Raw genomic sequence first — 25,759 nt, 5'->3', positions numbered from 1 at the left:
TTTTGTTTATGCAAGTTAATGAAAAGAAGGAAAAGTGGGAGAGGTAAAACGATTTGAAAATCGTGGTGCTAATGGAAAGCATGAGTTACCCTTTATTTAAGAAAATTGAAATGCAATCTGGAAATACTTTCTTCCACTTTCCCACCCCTCAATTTACTAACTGCTGGTGTGGTCTGCTGTTAAAGGTGAAGCGTTGCAGTGCGATAGAAATGCTATGTTCAGCCCACAGCTTGGTCCCAAAGAGCTATCTAAAAAGGTTTCAAAGAAAAATGTGTTATATGTGTGTGTAATGTGTGTGTATGTATGTATGTATACATACGTATACAGTCAGGTCCAGAAATATTGGGACATCGACACAATTCTAACATCTTTGGCTCTATACACCACCACAATGGAGTTGGAATGAAACAAATACAATGTGCATTAACTGCAGACTGTCAGCTTTAATTTGAGGGTATGTACATCCAACTCAGGTGAACGGTGTAGGATTTACAGCAGTTTGCATATGTGCCTCCCACTTGTTAAGGGACCAAAAGTAATGGGACAGAATAATAATCATAAATCAAACTTTCCCTTCTTAATACTTGGTTGCAAATCCTTTGCAGTCAATCACAGCCTGAAGTCTGGAATGCATAGACATCACCAGATAGTGGGTTTCATCCCTGGTGATGCTCTGCCAGGCCTCTACTGCAACTGTCTTCAGTTCCTGCTTGTTCTTGGGGCATTTTCCCTTCAGTTTTGTCTTCAGCAAGTGAAATGCATGCTCAATGGGATTCAGGTCAGGTGATTGACTTGGCCATTGCATAACATTCCACTTCTGTCCCTTCAAAAACTCTTTGGTTGCTTTTGCAGTATGCTTTGGGTCATTGTCCATCTGCACTGTGAAGTGCCGTCCAATGAGTTCTGCAGCATTTGGCTGAAATGTGAGCAGATAATATTGCCCAAAACACTTCAGAATTCATCCTGCTGCTTTTGTCAGCAGTCACATCATCAATAAATACAAGAGAACCAGTTCCATTGGCAGCCATACATGCCCACGCCATGACACTACCACCACCATGCTTCACTGATGAGGTGGTATGCTTAGGATCATGAGCAATTCCTTTCCTTCTCCATACTCTTCTCTTCCCATCACTCTGGTACAAGTTGATCTTGGTCTCATCTGTCCATAGGATCTTGTTCCAGAACTGTGAAGGCTTTGTTAGATGTTGTTTGGCAAACTATAATCTGGCCTTCCTGTTTTTGAAGCTCACCAATGGTTTACATCTTGTGGTGAACCCTCTGTATTCATTCTGGTGAAGTTTTCTCTTGATTGTTGACTTTGACACACATACACCTACCTCCTGGAGAGTGTTCTTGATCTGGCCAACTGTTGTGAAGGGTGTTTTCTTCACCAGGGAAAGAATTCTTCGGTCATCCACCACACTTGTTTTCCATGGTCTCCCAGGTCTTTTGGTGTTGCTGAGCTCACCGGTGCATTCCTTCTTTTTGAGAATGTTTCAAACAGTTGTTTTGGCCATGCCTAATGTTCTTGCTATCTCTCTGATGGGTTTGTTTTGTTTCTTCAGCCTAATAATGGCTTGCTTCACTGATAGTGACAGCTCTTTGGATCTCATCTTGAGAGTTGACAGCAACAGATTCCAAATGCAAATAGCACACTTGAAATGAACTCTGGGCCTTTTATCTGCACATTGTAATTGGGGTAATGAGGGAATATCACACACCTGGCCATGGAACAGCTGAGAAGCCAATTGTCCCATTACTTTTGGTCCCTTAACAAGTGGGAGGCACATATACAAACTGCTGTAAGTCCTACACCGTTCACCTGAGTTGGATGTACATACCCTCAAATTAAAGCTGACAGTCTGCAGTTAACGCACATTGTGTTTGTTTCATTCCAACTCCATTGTGGTGGTGTATAGAGCCAAAGATGTTAGAATTGTGTTGATGTCCCAATATTTCTGGACCTGACTGTATGTATATGTATATATTAAGTGTTTACCGAGACACCTGGTCTACCCCAACATGTGGGAGGGGACATTCTTCCCCAATGTTGGGAATGTTGGGGTAGACCAGGTGTCTCGGTAAACACTTAATCTTGGTTCAAGTTGATGAAGGGAGGAGAACTTGTGGCTCAGTGGTTAATACAACTGCCTAACATGCACGCAGCCCAAGTTCAAATCCAAGTAAGGGTACGGCTAGCTGATGAAAGCTAAAAAGCTTGAAATAGATCTATACTAGTCTTTATTTTTTTATTGACTCAGCCTTGCATCCTTCCGAGGTAGATAAAATGAGGACCCGGTTTGTGGGGGCAATAAGCTGACTTTGTATAAAAAGAACACCGCTTAGGTGAAAGCCCTACTAAGCAGGTATATACAAAAAGTATGAAGGCTATTGCTTAACGCATTGTAAGCCACCCTGAGTCTCCCGTGAAGGGCGGCATATAAATCAAACCAATAAATAAATAAATAAATATTTCTTTATCAGCAAAATATATATTTGATATATTGATATAAATCTCTTCCTCTATGGCTTTTTCATAGTATTCATGTAATACTATGACCCTGTAGGCCTGTACCAAACTGTTCACAAATGGCAACAGCAGAAATAACAATAGGGATGAGAGCTGAGCTGGGGACAATAATTATTTTCCTAACCTCAGCTAAAGCTGGAAACACTGTGGGGACCCAGGAAACCTTATCAATTGAATTTTGAAAGATACAACTGCCCAAAAGCAGTTGTATTTTGAGGCAGAAAGCCCACAAATATGTATAATAAGATTAACACATAAGATCACAGTATTAACATTTTTAAAAGGGAGGTAGGATTTGCATCACCTCAATTTAGAAAATCCTGGCCCTGCCCATGTGGTCTTCCCAACTTTATCTGCCCTCCCATTCTATCTCCCCACATAAAAATTACCTTCTCTGCATTCAGAATTATGCATACAGAAGTTATCTCGAACAAGGCAAAGTAGAAAACTGGTTTGTATTCCAATAAAGTCCGATGTTTTGGCCCCACACACAACGAAACACTGAAAATTTAAAAGGCATTAAGTAATATAAACTGGCTAGAGTCATTCATAAGATGTGTGATTAGGAGCACGCTGTCCAGCAGCACAAATGATAAATAAGATCCTGATTCCGCAGAATACATCCATTTAAATATAACTAATCTCACTGATCCCATAGGACTCTTATATTAAGATTAAATTTACATAAGATGCTGATGCATTTTTGTTAAATTGAGTTGTATATTGTCTGGATTTTAAGAGGCAGATGATTTAGAAATAAGACAGTGTGATGAAATGCATTACTGTGTATTTTCCAGGCCAGAAACATATCAATTACTCTGAATGCAGTATGGAAAAATTGAGATACAATCCTGATTTCATTTTGGTCCATTGGCTGCAGCAAAAGAATGTTCACATGCAAACTATGACTTTTTGACATCTCATGCATGAACTTATCGTTAGGACCATATTATCTGGGAAAAATATGATCAGGCCAGGGATGGGCCTTAATATTTAGCAGTTTTATAAGTAAATTGGTTTTGTTGAAAACAGCATCCTCTACAAGTTACTATGTTGTGCAATATTCTGTCTAACTCTACTCCAAGACAATGAAAATTATGCAATTATCTCCATATTTCCTTAGGTCTAACAAATACGTGAACTGCCTAATGCAGTTCTTTATATTGTGTAGAAATCAATTAGCTAATATCTGAGGTCTGTCCTGAGCAGAAACATACTTCTGATAAATTCAGATCCAGTTAACAAACATCAGATATCCTCTTACATAATCCTCTAAATGTATGGCTATCTACAACAGATGGTAGTACCCAAGCTGATCTTGGCTGATCTCACAAAGCTAAGCAGAGGCAGGGTAAGTGCTCGGGTGGGAGAGTATCAGGAGCTGCAGGCTGAACTGGGAAGTCAAAAAGGTTTCATCCCTAAGCAGAACTGTAGTAGTCCCCTGTTAGAACAACTAAAAACTTTGGAGAGTATCCAGTTTGGCAATGAGTAAACTAAATTGACAAACAAACAGATGTCTGCTGAAATGAGATCTCATATATTTTGACGTACGCAATCTAAATTTCAAATTAGTAATGAATACTTGGCCTCTAGACATTATTAAAAATGTCAACAAACATAGGTGCTCTTAGGAATCACAGACTCAGCTGGACTAAATTTGAATTTTCATTGCAGAAGAGAATAGAGCTATGCTAAACAGTCGATTGCCCACTTGCAATGAGAAGATGTAAATTATTTACATACTCTTGGGAGAAGATTCATAGCTTGTTCTCCTGCCTTTCTGAATTAACAGATCCTTGGTGCAGTGCTTGGTGGTCTTGATAATAAACATTCATTGTATGTTTACATAACAGCCATCTCAGGCCTGGGAACTGCTGATTCCTGCCTCAGCCCTGATGCAATTGCTTCTTGACCATCCTTCCTTTAGCAGCTACATTCCCCCCAGATGGTTTAGGGACATTTGTTTAGAGGTTCAGCCCAGAAAATACAGATCCGTCACAGAACTTCCATAGCACAAAGCTACTGTCCTCACTTGACAAGGAGCAAACTTATGCAAAAGTTTATTCTTGGACAACAGAAGAAACACAAGAAAACAGAAATAGCAGGATCTCTATTGTTCAACAATTATATCGTATAGGAAAAATGACAGTATAGGCAGAAGGAGCTGGGGAGAAAGTTAAACTGCTAAATATCAAGAAAATGGTCTGGAATTAAACATGTTTCATATTTCATATATAATTTCATGTGGATACATTTTGCACAAATTGTCTGGCTTTTAGTAACACTTGGAATCATCATCTTGATTAATGTGAGCTACTATTAATTGCTTAAGGAAAAATATACTGTCATCGAAGTATGTAAAATTAACCCTCAAAACTGGTACTGATTTACAGATACATGAAGAAATTTCCAGCAAGCAACATATTATAATCTATTATATGTCATCTTTGAACCGTAACTTCTAATAGTTGATCCATAGCAATGTTAGATATAGTTCACATTTAACTTAGAGTTATTATATTAAATTATACTCATACTTGTATTTGATTAGTTATTATATTAAATTGTACTCATGCTTGATTTCTTCTGATACCTTCTATTATTAAGTGGTATTACATTAAGATAACATGAAAGAAAAAAATGTATTCTAAGTAAAAAGTTTCAGCTGTGAATACTATAAACAGATTATCTATGCATTGGCTCTATACAAATGTAATGGCAGCTGCTTCTAAAGACCTCTCTCCATGCATGATATTTGTGGCTGGGCTCATGGGTTTGATTAGACCGAGGCTTGATGTTGTGTCACAGTGTTCTCATGACATTACTGATCTTTTACTGCTCTACCACAGCTGAGCTGATTAATTTCTAGTTCAATTGCAGTGAAAGAACACATATTGCAAGAAGGGTTCTGCTGCAAGGCAGGTTTTCCTTTTGGTGACAACTTTCATCTCATTCAACCACTCCATTCTGAAGTCAAGCCATCGCTTCCTCTTGCCATCATTCACTGCACTTTTTAAACTAAGTTTCCTCCTCTTTAGTGTAGTCAAGGCATCATGATGGCCAACCACCACAGCATCACATTTTTGAAGCTATGTAATAATTACACACAGACAGACACACACACACACACAGAGTGGAAAACAACAAAATAGTGAGACTATGAGGAAGGAATGGGAATGGGACTTTGCAATCTTTTACTGGTCATTGTAAAACACATGGGGAATACCGAGTGCTGGGCAGACAATAATCAAGATGCCTGTGGAGCAGTGGAAGGATGCTTTTCAGGATTCATGGGCAAGCTGGTGGCTACTTATAGGTGTCCTAACCAAGAAGGGTCAGGATTTAACCAGCTGAAGATCTTAAGCTCTCTGGAACCTTCTTGAGCAGGGGTGTCAAACTCATGTTGTCACAGTTGCATCATGTGATGTATTGGGACTTTCCCCCTTTTGCTAAACCGGACATGGGCGTGGCCAGCATGTGACGTATTCGGTCCATGGGCCAGGAGTTTGATAGCCCTGTTCTTGAGGAATTGCCTCACTGGGCAGAAGACTCATGGATACAGTTCTCAATGGTCTTGGAAGCCACTTTATTGCTGATGACATAAGGAGTTCTATCTAGCTCATTCTTGCATCAGCACCTTTATTCCTCAGGAGGTGAAACATGATATTAGGGCCTAATACAATAAACAGCTTCCCTTGTACTTCTGATCTCCATATTTCTCTGCACCCACAAAATTCATAGTCATCAGTGTAGTTCTGTTTGGCAAAGGAAGCCTTGGTGAAATAAAACAAAACTGCTCTAGTGAGGAGTCCAAGGGCAAGAGTGCTGATAACTACAATACAGGTAGTCCTTGACTTACAACCACAATTGAGCCCAAAATTAATGCTGCTAAGTGAGACATTGAAATGAGGTTTGCCCCATTTTGCGACTTTTGTTGCCACAGTTGTTAAGTGAATCTTTAAGTTAGGAAATCAATTCTTAAGTGAATTGGGCTCATTGACTTTGCTTGTCAGAAGGTTGATCACATGACCCTGGTCCATTATAACTCATAAATATGAACCAATTCTCATCATCATCATCATTGGCATCCTTCAGTCTCAAAAGACTATGGTATCGTGCTCTGGAAAGAGGTCCTAAAACAGCATCTAGTGTGACTAAAAAGGCCAATTCGAGAGTGGCAATCCCTTCCACACTGAGGGCAGATACAGTCTGTCCCCTGCCCAGCCCCCAGATTTCGCTGGTTCCAGGACTGCCTTTTTGCCTCAGCCTGCCGAACAAGTGTCTCTTCGAATTGGAGAAGGCCATGCTGCGTCTTTAGCCTCCAAGATGAATGATCAGAGGTCAAGGTTTCCCAGATGTTAATGTCCATTCCCAGGGCCTTTAGGTCCCTCTTGCAGATATCCTTATATCGCAGCTGTGGTCTCCCTCTGAGGCGCTTTCCCTGCACTATACAGGAGATCTTTCGGAATCCAACCATCAGCCATTTTCACGACATGCCCAAGCCAGCGTAGATGTCACTGTCTATCAATTCTCTAGCATCTGAAATTTTGATTGTATGAGCATGGGGATGCTGCAACACACGGTCACAAGTGTGAAACATGGTCATGTCACTTTTTTTCAGTGCCATTATAACTGTGAACAGCCATTATTAAACGAACTGTTGTAGGTCGAGGACTACCTGTAAAAGCATCCAAGAATTAGTGAAGGAAGGGTTCAGTTCTTGAAATTAAAAGATCTGAGGTATCAGACTTCAAGTAAGTCCTCAACCAAGCAGTCACAATTTGGGGACAATTCAGTGAAACCTAATAATGGTGTTTATTTTTTCCAAATGCCTCCAAGCATGCGGTATGTTTCCCCAAATCATGGAAACTGGTTTCTAAGGCATTGTTCCTTTCTGTCAGGTACTTTGAATCCTCGCTGACACTTCCAAAGAAGTAACCCTAGCTTTCAGGGAAACAGTTCTGTTCAGAGTTTAGAAATCTGGGTATTTTTCAAATGAAGCATTCTCTTCTCTTCATAAATGCCTGTTGGCTTCAAGGATTATTATTAGCAACTCCACAGATGATTCAGGGTGTTCTTTTCTTCCTTAGTACCCACAGTTGTATATTGAGAATATAATAAGCTCATGCAACACCAACATTACATTGAATGTCCTGCTTGAGTGATACTGTCTTGTACATATTCTTCTCCCTATTATCAATCTCTCAATACTGTATATTTATTGAACATACTCAGCCCCATAGGGACCTTTGTTTTCTCCTCCAACATGTAGCATTTATGTGTGTACAAACTTCAGCAAATTTTCAGATTTTCTCTGAGCCTGATGATAGCTCCATTATTGCTGGCTACACATGGAATGGCATTTGGGGAACTGGCATTAACAGTTTTCATGTGAAAACTGGAACAGAATATTTCACTATAAATGCCTAAATTCAAGCCAGCCATGCTTTCTTTCAAAGAACTTGCATTATACACACCCACATGGCTGCAAAGACTAAGTACTATCATCTGTCTTGGATACATCATCTTCATCCACCAAATAGCCAGCCGTACAAACAGACTGAAGGACAGTTTTTATCCGTGGGCTGTCAGACTCCTGAATGAGAAATAACATCATAACTATGTAGTATGATGGACTGCAGGGCCGGTGCAATGTGTAACATGTTCACACTGGTGCAATAGGCCTGGGTGTTTTGCTAATATGTTTTATTGGGTTAGGGATTTTCTGTCTTCACTGTGAGTTGTATTGTGTTGGGGGTTGCACTGAGGGAGCTCAACCAATCCCATTGTACATATCATATTTTTTGGAGTATAAGACGCACCTTTTTCCCCCCTAAAAGAGGCTGAAAATTTGGGCGTGTCTTATACTCCAAATATAGCTTTTTCAAAGCTTTTTTTCATCCCTAACGAGGTGCTAACAAGGCACTAGTGAGTAAAGGATCTTCCCAGCTTTGCCTGCTCCCTCGACTCTCCGCTGGCTGTGCTTTAAGGAGGCCCTAAGGAGTGAAGCGATCTCCATGCTTTGCTCCAACTCTCAACTGTTCTTTAGAAGTTTTTTTTCAGCCCTAACTAGGCGCTAGCCAAGTGAAGCGATCTACTTGTGCTTTGCCATTGCTGCTTCCTCTCAGCTGTGCCTTAGAAGCTGTTTTTTATCCACAAACAGGGGATAAAAAATCAGCAAACTAATGTGCTGAAGCTGATCAGACTAAGGACACTAGCCAGATGAATACCTGGTAGGCAGATTTCACACACACACCCCTATTTTCCTCCCCAAAACTAAGCTGCCTCTTATACTCCAGTGCATCTTATACTCCGAAAAATACGGTATGTTGTGCACTGACAATAAAGATTTGAATTTGAATTTCATGATATAGAAAAGAGGAAGGACCATCTAGTGCCCTCCTTCCCATCCCTATCCCATTCACATTATGTCATAAAAAGATTAAGATTGGAATAGCCAACCAAAGACTTTGGGACTGCCTATGCTAATGGCATAGGACGCCGGTGCCTTAGTGGCTAAGACGCTGAGTTTGTCGATTGAAAGATCGGCAATTCAGCGGTTTGAATCCCTAGTGCTGCATAACGGGGTGAGCTCCCGTTACTTGTTCCAGTTTCTGCCAACTTAGCAGTTTGAAAGCACGTAAAAAATGCAAGTAGAAAAATAGGGACCACCTTTGGTGGGAAAGTAACAGCATTCCATGCACCTTTGATGTTTTCATGCTGGCCACATGACCATGGAGACATCTTCGGACAGTGCCGGCTTTGAAACGGAGATGAGCACCGGCCACTAGCGTCGGGAACTAGCACATATGTGTGAAGGGAACCTTTACCTTTATGCTAATGACCTACAGAATTGTCTCCAATGGCTCTGGAAAATTCAGCCCCTTTGGATGTCAGTTCTTGCTTCAGTTCATGTCTCTTATCTTGCTTTTGCCTGCCCCTTATCGTGCTTTGCCAATTAAGTGTTTTGATGTTACTGATTGTTTAATCAACATCACGTTAGATCTTTGTTAGCGGATCTGAGTGGTGTCTGTACTTGCTCTGATCTGGATAAAGGCATTGTGTAGACATGAGCAGCATGTTGATCAAACTGTAAATAAACTGCATTAATTTTCCAATATTCTGTAGCCATCAAGCATGTTTAATCCTTATTTGGTTGCTAGAGAATTGCTTTTAGGTTCCCTTTCATCCACTTTTAAGTAACAAGATAAACCTATGTACGAGCTTTTTTAGAAAAGTAAGGATTTTAGGTAGCTTCTTTGTGAGAAAATTGTGTGGAATGTTTCGTAAAAGGCAGGTGGAATTGATACAAGAAGTTCTCAAGTGTAATTATCCTAAATCCCCCTAATTAAAGGAATGACCTGTCAGCAAATTATTCAACCCTTTGGGCAATACTCAGATCTACTCCATTTGTAGCTGACAGTCCCTTTGCTCTTCTGAAGAAGCAGGCTCCGAGTATGTAAATATTTGCTGCTGTTTGCAAGAAGCAGTTGTGGCAATGGGAGTTGTTAAATTTGAAACAGTTCCAGTGTAAACATCTTCTCCTAATATTCCATTAATCATAACCGTGCTATTGTTTGTTAGTTACTGGTAGTCCTCAACTTACAACAGTTTGTTTAGTGACTGTTCAAAGTTACAACATCACTGAAAAATGTGATTCATTACCATTTTTCACACTGATGATTGATGCAGCATCCCCATGGTCACGTGATCAAACTCCTCTGCTTGGCCTCTGACTCATATTTATGAAGGTTGAACTGTCCTGGGATCATGTGACTCCCTTCCACGACCTTTTGGCAAGCAAAGTCGATGGGTAAGCCAGACTCGCTTAACCACCGTGTTACTAACTTAACAAATGCTTTAGGAGAAAAATCAGTGCAACGGTGTTCTTTGATTCCTGATATGCAGCCACTGTTGATTCAGAGAGAGAGAGAGAGAGAGAGAGAAATATACTTTGAAAAGAATTCCTTTCTGGAGACAGAAGCGGTTTCTGTCAATCCCTTCAATAACCTTGAAAGGGCCCATCCCTTGCACTCCGAAAGAACTTCATGCTTGGAATTAAGCAGTGCATTTTTGAGTCTAGCCCAGGCAGGGGCACTTCCACTCCTGACCTCTCCAAAGACGAGCTCCTGACTTCCTCATTCCAGAAGACCAGCCTGCAGGAGGCAGGCAGGTCTTACTCTTTTTTGGGTGGGGTGGGGGTGGGGGGGCAATGCCAGTAGGAAAAGTGAACTGCTCTTTGTGGTATCATCTCCTCCGACACTATGAAATTACAGGCTATTCAACTGGAAGGAAGTCCCTGGATTTCTAAACTGTATTCTGGGGAACCTTCACAGACTTTGTGAGAGGCTAAGAACAAACAGAAAGTTAACTCAAACACAGCCAATTTTGTTAACTAGCTTTACCTCTCTTGGTCAGAAGTTTGTGAATATTTTTTTTAAACTGAAATGTTCCCTGGCCTTAAGGGGTTTGAAACACTTGTCTAAAGCAACAGCGCCATCTATTGAAGGCATTTTTATAAACATTACTGATAGAACTGGAAAGAAATAACCTTAGTATTATCCGTGAGTTTGATTGTTGTGTTTAATAACATTTCACAAGAGAATTCTTTCACGGACAGTCTCCTGTACAGATTAGAAATAGCTATGTTCATACAGGAAGCAAAAAATTGCAGATCCATCTCTGCAACAGGAACAGTTTAAATTCTAGTTGCATTTGTCTGCTGGACTAGTCTTCTTTTGCACTGTTTGGGTCCCTAATAGCTTCCTAAGTTTTACCTTACTATACAAAGTAATAAACTATGGTTTACTGTTTCAGTTTACAGAATAGGCCCTGGTTCACATACCAGGCTAGGTCAGGTAACTCAATGCAAGTTTATCCCAACATGTGAACCAGTGGTGGGTTTCAAAATTTTTTACTACTGGTTCTGTGGGTATGGCTTGGTGGGCGTGGCAGGGGAAAGATACTGTAAAATCTCTATTCCCTCCCCAATCCAGGGGAAGGTTACTGCAAAATCCCCATTTCAACTGGGACTTGGGAAGTAGATGGGGGTGGGGCCAGTCAGAATTTTTACTACCGGTTCTCCAGAACTGGTCAGAACCTGCTGAAACTCACCTTGATGTGAACTCAGCTTCTGCTTTGTAGCGCAAGAGATTAGGACTCCGTATGAAATGGTGAATTGTGGCAATTAGTTTAAGAGAACCAAATGGAAAGAATATACAAGATGTCTTTAGAACAGTGTTTCTCAACCTTGTCCGCTTTAAGATGGGTGGACTTCAACTCCCAGAATTCTCCAGCTAGCCATGCTGACTGGGGAATTCTGGCAGTTGAAATCCACCCGTCTTAAACTGCCCAAGGTTGAGAAACACTGCTTTAGAACAACAGCCCCCCCACCCCACCCCAACCTATTCACATCATTCTGAAAATCTCTATTCAAATTTCATACTAAGTGGACAAACTAAGCTATTCATGTTAAAATCATGAAGAGAGGATCCTCTCCTTAAGAGAGGCACCTGCCCCAACATTGTTTAGTTTCCTTGTCTAATGTTCATATGCTGTATATATTAGAGAAAGGGAAGGCTCTGCAGGTGGACATTGCCACAAAGTATCAGGCTAATTTTACTCCAACAACTGAAGCAGGGCCTGCTACAAGCACATGCACAAAAGGGGTGGGGCTTTCCTTGTGACCTTACAGGGTTCTTTTCTCATTCTGCCCTGCCTTGCAGACAGTGCTGGGCATCACATAGAGACTGTTTTGGGACTGCAGTGCAATCTTCTAGGAAGGCCTGTTTGTGGAGATTTCCCCTGGACATATTTCTACTCTCAATGCATAGATGGAACCTCAGGGCAGGACTGGCATTTATTTATTAAACACATTTAAATTTAATAGCACATTTTTATTGCCTCTTTTTAGGCAAGTCTCTCCTCTTTCCATATTCAGCATAGGAAAATTGCTGGTGACCTGGTTACTGTAAAACAAGACTGCCCATCTCATGTACTTTTTTTCCCCAAAAGCCACATTGTTTATAATCTATTAGTTTCTGTGTCTTAAACTACAACAAAGGTCTTCAAACTTGGCAGCTTTAAGACTTGTGAACTTCAACTCCCAGAATTTTCCAGCCAGCTAGCCTGAAGTTGAAGTCCACAAATCTTAAAGCTGCCAAGTTTGAAGACCTCTGAACTACAACATCCATTCAGACCTATACACTTCTACCACTTTATTTTCAGCCTTTCTCTGAATCCACCAACATTCTTTTGAAGGATATTAACATGTTTGGTGTGAACCTCTATTCAGAAATACGCATCACCTCCGTAATTCCTGCCATCAACTCTGAATTGTTGTTACACCAAATAAATATTTGAACCAGTTTAATTCCAATTATATTATTGTCTGTTACGTGTTGGGAAAAAGCTAAGGTGAAATCAGCATATTGTCCCCTCTGTTAGAACACACACACACACACACACACGGCAGAATTCAGACTGCCATACAACCAAGGTTTTACCAATTCACAAGTATCTTGTAAGATGCCTTGTTCTACAAAATGTGCCATAGCCCTAATGAGAATTGTTTTCTTAGGGTAGCAATATATAATTCATGCTCCTGTTTTAGAGAGTAGGAAGGGCAGAGGAAGGGCAGAGGAAGGGCAGAGGAAAAATGTTCCATGTCTCAAAAAACTAGGAACTGATTACTAGGATCTATATTCCAAACAATCTCAGATTTATTCTGATTTAACAACATAAATATTTAAATACTATTTCTTGCATACAACTTTGATTTATATAAATCTGTTCTTGAAATGCAGATTTTGTTAAATCAGCACAGAGCCATAAACAGAAATTCCATATGATAAGGAAATAGCGGAGATGTGAAAGAAATAGGGATCAATATTCATTCACAAATTTGTATCCTAACCTGGATCGCTGGCACTTATTATTTTGGTAGCTTAAAGGTCAGTGCTTTCTTTGGCAAATGCTCCTTTTATCATTCATTTATGCAGTTATTGCCATTACCAATCAAGCAAGCCTAGAATGCAGGTCTAGGATCTTTGAGATTAAAACTTATGTTTTATTTGTACTACACCTGCCAAAACAGAAACCTGCATAAGGTTTCGAGTGTCCTTGTTTATTCAGGTAACAACAGTAAACTAGATAGATGTTTCATCATTGCTTTTTGCCAATAATGTAATAGTTGTCTTCTGAGGTAGTGAGCTGGAGAGATAAACGGTTTTCTTCTTGTTATTTAGAACTGAGCTGACCTGAGTTTTGAAGATTCTTATGACAAGGAAAAGGAGCAGCACTTGGCTGATGAGATCATCAATTCTATAAAGTCCTTTGACAAATATGGAAAACAAAAAGAGATCTTAGAGATCCAAGTGTGAGTTTGAGTCAAAAGTCAGTGCTGACCCATGACATAAGTCCGCCTGAAGTATTTTCCTGGTGCTAGCAACTCCAGAGTCAGCTCTGTTATGATTGCTGTAAGACCCCATACACGGTGAGGACCATGCAGGAAGACAGGCAATGTGTAACGGTAGATACCATCACGGCAGTAGTGGGTGTAGCCCTGGTTCTTTTCTTGTAGCAAGTGGGAGACAGACAGTGTGAAGACAGCCTCAACCTGTAAATCAAACAACAAAGATTGAGTGGAAGCATAACTTGTCCAATTTAGTTATGGAATAACTTCTCTTCCATCAAAATCCTTTGGAAGTAATTAGTTCAGATCAGTGGTGAAATGTAAAATTTGTTACTACCGGTTCTGTGGGCATGGCTTGGTGGGGGGTAATGTGACTGGGTGGGCGTGGCCAACTTTTTTTTTTTTACTTTTAAAAGCTTTGGCCGAAGTGGTTGCAGAAAAAAATGCTTTTAAAAGCCTCTGACAATCCCAGCTGAGCCCCACGATCATCAGAGGCTTTTTTTTTTAAGTATTTTTTTTGGCCAAAGAGGTTGTAGAAAAAATGCTTTTAAAAGTAAAAACAAAAAAAAAAAAAAAACCCTCTGATGATCGAGTGGCTCAGCTGGGCATGGGGGGGGCAGGGAGTTTTGCTACCAGTTCTCCGAACCACCCCCCCACCATTGCTACAGGATCGGGCAATCCGGTCCGAAGTGGGAGCATTTCACCCCTGGTAATACAATCTCAAATTGTAATACTGGAAAAAAAGAGAAAAGAGGATCAGAAATAAACAGAGGGGGGGAAAGTGGGGGAGAGATTCAGAAATAGAAACATCTGGTATCAAAAAGAAAGAAAATGGTGCATCCCACCCGTAAGATCCCTACCACAGGGAAGTAAGAAATTACTTCCAAGGGAATTAGTGCTTAACACAGGAAGAATTGCCACTAGAATATCACTAAGTGTCTGAGAATTTTCTTTCACACCCATCTTTCCTGAAAAATATATTGAATAAAAATAATATGTGATACACTGTGTCACTGTGTCCCAGTTAATATTCTGATTCACCTCTTGGGGGTTAGGTTTCAGTTTCAGGTCCTCCAAAGGCCCCAGGTTTGCTAGTACAGGAGCCACCATCATATTAGTCTGAAAAAAAAAAAGGCAAAATTAAACAGATATGAGTTTTTCACTATCCCATGCTTTCTCAAAGAAAAACATAAAGCAAAGCAAAGGTGGTATGTTAATTCCCAAGCTCAGCTTTTCTATTTTCTAGAAATTTTCCATTGCTCTCATCTCAGACAGCAATTACAAAAAAAAGGTCCCCCCTCCTGCCCCCAGACTGATTCTAGCACAAAACAGCATATCCATCGTGATTCCACGACAAAAGTCTATTTCAAAGTTCATCTAATCCCTGAAGATAAGGATCTACATTAAGCATTACCCTATCAGGAATAGCTCTCATGATTCCCCAGACACAGTCCTCCTTTAACTGTATGCCCAGTTCTTCATGAGTCTCCCGCAGTGCTGTGGTGATGGCATCCTGGTCAGAGTCATCACGTTTACCACCTGGGAAACTGCAAAAGCAAATCAGTTATTGTGCAAGGGAAGTTTGGGAGGGGAAAATCTTAAGATTACTTGACAGGGACTGGGAAAGTCAGAAAGTTTCCTGGACATCTTCTGGCTCAATCACTAACTTTGTGCCAGGTTCTTCAATGAAGACACATCCTGTTGAATTGCCACCCTGCTTTTCAAATACCTCTCCAGCCTATATTACTATGAAACATTTGCGTGCCAATTTGTAACATTCAGCTAAACAATGCTTCCCTGCCCCTTTCTTTAGAACAACTCTAAAACAATTAGGTCCTGTCTTTTGCAAGAGTTTCATATATCTGGAGACAACTATTGTGCCTCTCTTTAATTGTCTCTATACTCAGGCTTTCAACTGTTCTTCAGAAAACTTATGAGGTCCACCCAAGACAACAAGAGGATGTGACTGGGAGTTAATGACTCCCATCTGGATATTCTGCAATTTATCTTTGCATTTACTAAGGAGGAAGATTAAGCTGTCAAGTACCTGACTTCCCCTTTGTATAAACCGGTCAGAGTGTTGGAACGCAGAGTGTACAGGATCGATGGGTCCCCAGCCACAGAGCACAAAGATACCAGCACAGCTGCTCCCATAGTTTCTTTCTTGTACCGGACAGTGGATTTCTCTAGCAGCCCTTTGCACCGCTGTTCGTTTTCCCAGGATAAATATCTACGTACCAGACCCACCCTGGCTATGGGTATACAGAGTGTACGCTGGCAGAGATGGAAGTGCAGAGATGGAAGCATAGTGCCCTAAATGGGGGGGAAAAAAGAGGAAGGGAAGAATTTCAGCTGAATGACAGTCCACGCCTTGCGATTTAGCAATTCCTTCAGCCTCATCCCATGGTTCCTAAGGCTAGTCCAAACTTGTTGTGCAAGGGAGGCAGGGAGGGTTAAAGTTTGGAATCCAAGCTCAAGGGTCTACATTTCATCTCCCCTGATCAAATCTGGACCCCACCGCTCTTGGTCTGCGACAGTCGTTTCGTATCGTGTCAGGAAACGCGGCTGCGACCGTCATACAAGCACAAAGAAAGACCCGAAAAACGCACGGGGAATTTGACAAGCCCAGAGCAGGCAGGAGTTTAACTCCTCCATAGTCAGAAAACGAGAACTATCACAGGATGGTTAATCAGGGTGCAGGTCTTGGGTGTTTGTGTTTTGCCTTATCAGCTTTACCCAGAGTTCTCCATATGAGTTGGACATCACCTCCCATTATCCTTAGCCAACCAGCCTGAGATGGGAGCAGTAGTCCACCCCGTCGAGGAGATGCCGGGGCTTCTGAAACCGTCCCATTCAATCTCCAGAAGCACAAAAAAAAGGAGGTTCGTTCTTTCGAGAACAGCCACCAAGGAAAGGCACAAAACAGTCCTCCGTCCGCTACCACAATTACCCGCAAAACTACCCGGCGACGCAACCGGCTACTCAGAGCAACCAAAAGAATCCCACTTCACAGTTCTTCCTATTAGCCCCGCCCCTCCCCTCAACAAACATGGCGGGACTGAAAAGCTTCCCAGCCTGCTTTTCAACAAATGGGGGAACAGGGCGATGTCAGTTAGGGCATACTTCCGCCAGGCCGAAATATGGAAAGCGCCGTTCTAACCTCGCAGAGACGTTCCTCTCCGTCAAAAGAGGGAATTCTTCGCCGAGAGCAGCATAAAACCGACAGCCGAGGAAGCCGCCTCCACCAATGAGACCGGTGGGTGGCAGAAGCCACGCCCCAAACTGAGAGGCCGGGCGGTGCAGCGAGCGCCCCTTTAGAGACCTTGAGGGCGGCTGTTAGGATTTTATGGCTGGAAAGGTTAAGAGGGCTAAACGGCTCTTTAAGGCATCTTTGTTTCCTTTCAGTGATTTACACAGGAAAGCTTTGTGCTGACATATTCCGACAAGCTTGAACTCCACCCAAGATACATGTATCCTTAGACTGTGGGATGCAAAAAGATCTATTTAACTCAAGGTTGATACTTGCTTTTGTGAGATTTTAAGATATTGGTTTGATAAGATATCAAACAGTAATTTTAAAAATCCTTACTTTTCGGGACAGGTATTAAGCCACATGAAGATAGCAAAATGATAGCATCAATGACAAAATGGAAAGTTTATTTGGGGGCTTCTGCCCTGGAATTAATCCCCAAAATGATGTTTATGTATGCCACCTTGAGTTATTTGTAAAAGTAATAAAGGCAGGATACAAATAAATAATAATTGCACCCAGGAATTGTCATAATCATTTGTTATCTATAAGGTCAAATAAACTAATAAATAGCCCACAGAATCTCTTGTAATAGTATTACTTATTATTCAGGAAGCTATTTTAAGCATGTCTGCTAGCCTTAATATGTTAGACAAAAATTGTGGCCTATTTACTATTGAGAAATATGTAAAATAATTCAAATGCCACCATGGCTGAACATAATGATGTAAAGTGGATAAGAGGGCAGGTCCCAGTTTAACATTCCTGAGAGGCCTGATATATAACACTATGTTTTACCCTCTATAGGTTGTCCAAAGATCCTGTGCTTTTCTCTTCTCACTGGATGAAACACGACTTTGTATTACAATATGGTATCTGTATTTAAGCAATTTAGAGGCAATTGAACAACTCTAGGTGACATAGTTTAAAAACCAGTATAAATACCAGAAAAGAAAAAACATAAGCAGCCCAAAGACAAACTACTCCATTTAGTATGAAACAATTTGAAACGGTCTTCCATTTTGTCCCTTTTAATTTATCCCACAGCAATAGCTGAGGCAAGGGTACAAGAATTACATAATGTACTCAGCCTTAATATAATTACTTTTTTGACTTAGAGCATAGTATGTGAATCATGAAACTACATTATTCAAATAGCTAGTTCAAGTAATAGATGAAAGCTATCTTTTATTACACTGCACTACTCCTTTCTTACTAAGCCTCCAGGTTCTAAAGATGACTGATATTGCTCATCCAAGAGCATGATTATGAAGTTACTCATTCAGTCAAGTCTAACCTTTTGCGATTCTCTGGGCCATGTCTCTCCACATCTTCTGATCTTGCACTATTTAATTGAATTTTTCTATGGTCTAGATGATGTCAGCTTTGATAGTGTCCAGCCACCGTGTTCTTTCACAGCCTGGGCTCCTTTGCTGCTAATTCTTCCAAACATAATTGCTTTCTTCAGTGAATTCCCCCACGACATGGCCAACTGCACATCCAACTACATATGCAAGTCAATACTGAAATATATCTGCAGAGCCAGATGTGCTGCATTAAACCATTTCATCCTGATGTTTACTATTTTAAAAAATTAAAAAATATTTGCAAATAGTACAGCTTTCCATTTCATCTGCACATTTATAGGCCTTACAGAAGAATTAGGAAAGTAAAGGTTTAGATGAGTTCATCAAAGTTATATTTATGTATTACAGAATCCTGACTGGTCGTTTTGGACAGTCAGGATTCTGGACTCCAATCTATATTGGAAAATATAGATTGGAAAAATTTCTTTGCTTCATTTCATAATCAATTATTCCAAGAAGTATATAAAGGCAATTCAAGGCCTCAGACACAGGATGTTGCTATGCTTGTTCTGTAAGATGTTCCTATGTGGTTTGATTCTCAGTTACTTTCATGGGGCATATTACATTCTATTTCTAATGCTGTACACCATCCAGAGTCTCATTTATGAATTAGATGGCCATAGAAATCCAATAATAAAATAAGATCACATCCAGGTATTCACCTTATTTTCTTTGCTGTAAGAAATTACACAGATCAGTCTAAAGTATTTAATAAACTGCCCAAGAAGAAAACAAAAAAGAAAAATGGGAGTTGAGGCAGGTTGTCACAAATAATAGAAATTAAACTGTGATACTGAAGCCCAAGCAAAAGTAGACATGGGCTACAAAAGATTATAGAACAGTGTAACTTCTTTGAGGTGGGCTTTATAACTGTTCATCCAGAGGCCTGCTTTTTAGATTCATTATATTGCTTCATCCGTTCCTCCAGTTCTGGACGGAAGTGACGAATTAGACCCTGTAAAAAATCAAGCACAGGAGTTACCCATTAAATACATCTGTAGCATTCCCTGTACTCCAACCTAAGGCCTTCCTACAAAATCATTTCATTTCTAGCTCTCCCTCAAGCAAATTGTGTGATTCTTCAGCATATTCTAAAGTAAAGAGGAAATTACCTGCACAGGCCAAGCAGCCCCATCTCCCAGGGCACAGATAGTGTGACCCTCAATTTGTTTGCTAATTTCCCAGAGTGCATCAATTTCTGCCACTTGTGCATTGCCACTCACAAATCGCCACATGACCTTGTTCATCCAGTCAACACCTGTAGGAAGGGAATCAACATTAAAAGTGGAATACAAAGCCTCATGAAAATCAGAAAGGCAGCACAATACTAAACACAAAAGTTTAAACTGATTTTGCTGCCCAGGTTACAGATCTTTTCCTGACCTTGGATTGGCAATTTCCTTCCTCAGAGATTTTCAGATATCTGTTACCACTGTATTTTAAATAATACTGCCATAAGCAAAATAATGTGAAAGTTTTTTCACATTTTTTTTTCCAATCCCAACTCTAATTCAGAGAATTCTGGGATAATTTTGCTAACACTTCAAAAGGTTTGAATAATAACACTCACCTTCTCGGCAAGGTGTGCACTGCCCACAACTTTCGTGCTTGTAAAATTCAATGAGGCGGGCAATGGCTCGAACTATATCTGTCTGGGGAGAAAGAGAAGAAAATGAAGATGTGTCATACTCAAAATCCAGAGAAATAACTCTAGGGAACATTGCTTACCGATTTGTCCATGACAATGAGAGCTGCTGTCCCGAGCCCGGTCTGTGCCTCCACTAAGGCATCAAAGTCCATCAGAACTGTCTCACACACTGACTTGGGAATGAGCGGTGTTGAAGAGCCTCCAGGAATCACAGCAAGCAAGTTATCCCAGCCACCTCTAATGCCGCCTGATCAGAAGGCAGAAACACACCATGAGGCCTGGCTCTTTAGATGATTGGATCAGGTCAACATACAAGAGGAACAAAATGAACTAAAAAGCTGATGCCACTAATATAGGTATCTAAATTTAAGTGATAGCTCATTCTTTGGGGTGAATAAGTCACTCTCACCTGCATGTCGTTCAATTAAATCACGCAATGGTATTGACATCTCCTCTTCCACAGTACAAGGGGTATTGACATGGCCCGAGATATTGAAGAGCTTAGTGCCAGAATTACGCTCACGTCCAAAGCCAGCAAACCAGGTACCTCCTCGACGGCAGATGGTAGGTGCTACCGCAACTGTTTCCACATTTGCCACTGTGGTAGGGCACCCAAAAACCCCTAGAGAAAGAAAGAATATAGGTTAACATGAACAACATTTCTTAACGATCCAAGATGAAAAGTGGAATGGGCACAAGAATAATCAAAATGAGAGTTTTAGTACTATTAAATGGGATATTTGATAGGGACTTAAAAGTTATTTTAGGTGAAAAAAGTATGTTGATGGCCTTATATATAGATAATGAGAGTCTTATGTTGACTTGAGGAAGCATATTAGAAATTCACACACATACATAACCACCAGTAGAAGAAACATTTAAAATGCCTTACCTACATCTGCAGGGAAAGGAGGCTTGAGGCGGGGTTTGCCCTGTTTGCCCTCAAGGGATTCAATGAGTGCTGTCTCTTCACCACAAATGTAGGCACCTGCCCCTCTTGCTACAAAGACATCAAAGTCATAGCCAGAGCCACAAGCATCCTTGCCCACCAGTCCTGCTTCGTAGGCCTCCTTGATTGCCACCTAATAAAGTAAAATAGCATTAATTACTACAGCCATACCCCAAACACCGGTGACCTTGATTTCTGACCATACAAAAAGACAATCTAGCAGACAAAATTAAGGTAACCACAAGAGACAGCAGCTTACCTGCAAGTTTGATGCTTCATTGTAGAACTCTCCACGTATATAGATATAAGCAGCTCGAGCCCCCATAGATCTTCCTGCCACTAGGCAGCCCTCTATTAGCTTATGGGGATCATGACGCATAATCTCCCGATCCTTACAAGTTCCTGGTTCCCCTTCATCTGCATTCACTACCAAGTACTTAGGCCTGAAACACAGAAATAATTATATTCACCAACAAGAAAAGCCTCTCCATCAGTATATGCTAAAGTCAATAATGCTACCTAATCTATTAAAGTTTACACACACACTACATAACTAATCTATCCAGTTCAGGATCTTCACTCAGTCAATGATCATAATGTTCAACTTTAGCCGCAAGGAAATCAAGGAAAATCTGAGCATACAAGTATGCATCCTAAGTATCCTAAGTATTACTGAGGAAACTATATTTGTATTTCTGCAGCCACAGCAAATGATAATATTTTAGCCATAAACTAGGCTGAGAAAAGGTGAATTTTAAATAAGAGCACACACAGAGATATTTAAAGCTGACTTTTCCAAGTATGAATGTGAGAATATGAATCTCACATTCCATTCACCTAGCTAGCCAAACCAACTATCCCCCCTTATAGCAGCTCTTCTGGATAAGAAGTCCAGAGATCTGGCTGCTTCACAGAGCCAATCTTTCTAGAGAACACAACTTTTTTTTTGAAAAAGAGAGAAGAAAAGATGGCTTTAAAACTTTTGAAACATATAAATCATTCCTCAAAGCTGAGATGCACAATTTTAAATGTAAAAGACTGAAATAGAAACCACAGTCGCAAATTCTAATTAATAATAAATGGCCTTCTAACCCAAAAGTAGAAGGAAAAACTATGGCTTAGACAGGTTCTGCACAAGAAGACAGGCAGAGTCTAACGTTTGAAACTACAATGTTCATAATTAGTACCACACCTGCCATCTGGAGGCTTATTCATAAAGCTCCATTTGAGGCCAGTGGGAAAGCCAGCTCCTCCACGGCCTCTCAGGCCTGAAGTTTTTATTTCATTCAAGATCCAATCAACACCCTTCAGCAAGATTTCCTTGGTTTTATACCAGTCACCTCGGCTCAAAGCCCCTTTCAACCTAGAGACAAAAAAGAAAGAGTCATGCATATTAACTCCATTTTGTAAATAAATTTAGGGCTGCTTTTCCCATCTGGGGTTGTTCAGGTATCTCAGAATATGACAGCAGTTTAATGTAGTAGTTAAGATACTGGACTAAAAACTGAGAAGCTGCAAGTTCTAGTTTTCCTTTAGGCATGAATATGATTTAATCATGATTTTGACCCAGTTGGTCTCTCTTGGCCCAACTCACCCTACATTAAGGGTTCTTAATACAGAAAAATAGGAGGCAGGAGAATTTTGATTCTATCTTGAGTTGTACCAATAGGTGCAAACTAAATACATGGGAATTGGGAAATGTTTGGAATTAGGAAATATATCTTCCTCTTGTAAATGGAGTTGAGAGTCCTCATTTCTAACACAATAATGACAAAATGATAAAACATGCATCATCATGTCATGACACGAGCCTTGTCCTCTGGTATTTGTAGCACAAGTAAGTAAAGGGCAGCATTTGCATCACACTGCATGTTTCATTGCTTATTCTCTTAGCCCTTGTATGAAAACTGATAGTTATAGAATTAACAAGCATTAGCCTTCACTTTGCTATTCTAAAACAGTGCTAAAATCTAAGAAAAATACAACAAAAATAGGTCTTCCTTTAGCTCTCCATCTCTTTCTTTTTCTTAATTCCCTCCCCAAAGTCAGAAGAGAGGCTAAAAAGAAGCAGAAAGATGTGGAGTTGAGTAAGGCTTCCAACTCTATCCATGGTCATGCTGATACCAAGCAGATCACTGCGGATTTTTCTTCTCTATTTTCTATTGTATGCAAAGTAGTAGAAGCCAGGACATGACAATATCCTGGCTTTCTTTTCCTTTATAATAACCAGAAAACCTCAAAAGTAGTAGCTGCAAAAATAAATGCACGATCACAAAATTGTGCAGTGCCAAAATATCAGAGAAATTTAACTGCCAAGAAAGCAATTTTGCAAACAACCAATGAATACACACAACTAGAGAAATTTAAAATAATTACAATTGCATTTAAGTAAACCACAACTGTTAGATAAGTAGAAAAATATTTTTGCAGCCTACAATTCATTCACTAGTTAACTGTTTAATCCTCCATTTCCTTCATAACTTTTTTTTCTCCACTAACTAAAAAAGATTTGAAAACTGTATATTTTCCTGTCAGCAAGCAAAATATATTCTACATTTTCGTTTCTCACCTCCAATCATGACGTCCATAAAGATTAGTAAAAATGCGATCCTCATCTTTAAGGGGACCAAACTGAGTTTTCTTTGGGGGTGCCTGTCAAACAAAAAGAAATAGCTTTAACTTTGAATAAAACCATACTATAAAAATAGAACAAAAGCAAAAAAAAAACCAAAAGGGGCAAATAAATCCCTTTCCAAAACTAAGCACAGAAACTGAGCCATCTTCATAATAGGCAAGAAAAAAGCACTCTTCCCCCAAGAATATATATTCCAAATCACACATTCATGCTAAAATTAGAAATAACTAAAAAGCATGTTGGAGGAACCGAGGAGGTCCAAAAAGCAGGACTTTGGAGATCTCCATCACCCATACTCCTTTCCCTTATTCCTCTAGTTCAATCCTTTTTTGAATCTGCAGCACAATATTGAACATAACGGTAGTTCTCTGGCACACGGAAAATTATGAAATGCATATAATATTTTTAAACGTGTAAGACATGTTTTAAGAAGTTAAAACTATTTTAATAATATTTGCACTGTACTGCACATACGGATTACACAGAACATGCACAGCACAAAAAGAAAAAAAAAATAACATAAGACAAAAATCTCGTGGTACAATAGAAACAAACAGCCTATGTCCCGCAGCAAGCTAGCTGAGAACCACTGCTGCAGTTGTATAAGTCCCCATCCCTTCTCCGCTTTCCCTTGTTGAAAAAGAAACAAAAGAAGGGCAAGTAGAAGTCACCGATTCTGGAGCGGCGGCGGCGGCAAAAAAGCGAGCCTGGGTGCAAATCGGACGGAGGCGCAAGGGCTGAGCCCCCAACATAGCGGAGACCGAAGGGGGGGGCGGTGTCTCCCCTGCTGCAGCACCTAACCTCGTCACCTTCACCTGTCAGGCGCAATAATACTACGTCACGATGTTTCTCTTCGCTTTTCCCGGAAGACCAGAGACGGGGCAACTTCCTTTGGCGTCTGGGATCATGGGAATTGTAGTTTAAGTTCCACAAGGAAGTGCACGCGATCGCCGACCAGTGTTTAGTGCTGAATAAATGACAGACTGCCGCGGTTTTTTTGGAGCAAGAGGTTATGGGTGTGGAATAAAGCAGTATATGTGCGTCGCACAGTGGTTGATAAAATATGTTTATAAGGGTAAAGTTTCCTCTCGGATTTGTTTGCAACAGGTATGACAATAGTTAGGATCTTTTAAAAATAAATAAATAATCGGGATATACAAGGGACTATTCCGAAATCTGTTTTCAATACAAGCAGTGAGATTTCACATATGTTAACTATTAATGTCCTATGTGCTTAAGGCAGAAGTTTGTAATTAAAAGATTGCAATAAATTAATATGTTTGAAGCAAAATCAACCATCTTTTACTAGGTTCTGGACGTCTTTTCCATCTAGTCTTGGTTGTTGCAGTCAACTACACAACCATTTGCAGCCTTTTGGCTTTTCAAGTGCAACTCATAGTAAAACTTGGATCATACAGTTAACTCGCTTCTCTTGTCAGGTTAGGTCAAAGATTTTACACATTTTAGGATTCCATCTGTGAATCTTGCTGTACACGTTTTGATAGCTTGCTTGTGAAATTGTTACACAATTATGTAAAATAATTGCAATCATAAAACCCTACAGAATATTTATTATCTATTGGATTTGTCATATGTGAAGTTAGCTGGGCAGTGGTCAACCAGGTACTTTAAGAAAGTTCATAAGATGGGCATAACTAAAGATACAGCAATTTGCTATTTTATCCAATTTAAAAATAAAACAATTTTTCTGTCATTTTAATAATGATGGGATGGTTACTCCTTCAAATATATATTATGTATTTTATGTATATGTATTTTATGTAACTAGTCATTGGGATATTCAGTGCCTATAAATCCCTCGTATGTTGGTAGATGTCTCCAGTTTTAATCAATATTGTTTATAATTTTGTGGATTTACCATTCTACATATTCCTCTTCTAAAATGATATAATAGTGTTTTTTTCTGTAATAGTTTCTTCTTAAAGATGAAGTGTTCTGATCAT

At 40.1% G+C, this 25,759-nt stretch overlaps 2 protein-coding genes across 4 annotated transcripts; both read right to left on the bottom strand.

Moving 5' to 3' along the window:
- Positions 1 to 13,365: 13,365 nt before the first annotated feature.
- Positions 13,366 to 17,209, bottom strand: NUDT8 (nudix hydrolase 8). Of its 3 annotated transcripts, none has more exons than XM_070931501.1 (5): positions 17,107 to 17,209; positions 15,994 to 16,259; positions 15,361 to 15,493; positions 14,988 to 15,065; positions 13,366 to 14,150 (listed from the first exon to the last, which is right to left on the bottom strand). In XM_070931501.1, exons 2-5 carry the CDS (start codon positions 16,251 to 16,253, stop codon positions 13,929 to 13,931), a joined length of 693 nt encoding a protein of 230 aa, XP_070787602.1. In that variant the 5' UTR covers positions 16,254 to 16,259; positions 17,107 to 17,209; the 3' UTR covers positions 13,366 to 13,928. The 3 variants fall into 3 exon arrangements, with proteins under 3 accessions (XP_070787602.1, XP_070787612.1, XP_070787593.1); XM_070931511.1 differs by lacking the exon at positions 17,107 to 17,209 and adding an exon at positions 16,897 to 16,959; XM_070931492.1 differs by lacking the exon at positions 17,107 to 17,209 and adding an exon at positions 16,683 to 16,957.
- Positions 17,210 to 19,257: 2,048 nt separating this feature from the next.
- Positions 19,258 to 24,633, bottom strand: NDUFV1 (NADH:ubiquinone oxidoreductase core subunit V1). Its single transcript, XM_070931480.1, has 10 exons — positions 24,467 to 24,633; positions 23,730 to 23,812; positions 22,353 to 22,523; positions 21,420 to 21,603; positions 21,104 to 21,293; positions 20,621 to 20,833; positions 20,292 to 20,458; positions 20,134 to 20,215; positions 19,676 to 19,821; positions 19,258 to 19,518 (listed from the first exon to the last, which is right to left on the bottom strand). Exons 1-10 carry the CDS (start codon positions 24,545 to 24,547, stop codon positions 19,438 to 19,440), a joined length of 1,398 nt encoding a protein of 465 aa, XP_070787581.1. The 5' UTR covers positions 24,548 to 24,633; the 3' UTR covers positions 19,258 to 19,437.
- Between the last annotated feature and the right edge of the window lie 1,126 nt (positions 24,634 to 25,759).

Source organism: Pituophis catenifer, unplaced genomic scaffold (assembly GCF_029215685.1).
Source record: "Pituophis catenifer annectens isolate HBS135680 unplaced genomic scaffold, rPitCat1.0.hap2 SCAF_1, whole genome shotgun sequence".
Taxonomy (NCBI): domain Eukaryota; kingdom Metazoa; phylum Chordata; class Lepidosauria; order Squamata; family Colubridae; genus Pituophis; species Pituophis catenifer.
Note: the sequence above shows the minus strand (reverse complement) of the source record. Positions and strands in the feature narration are given on the sequence as shown.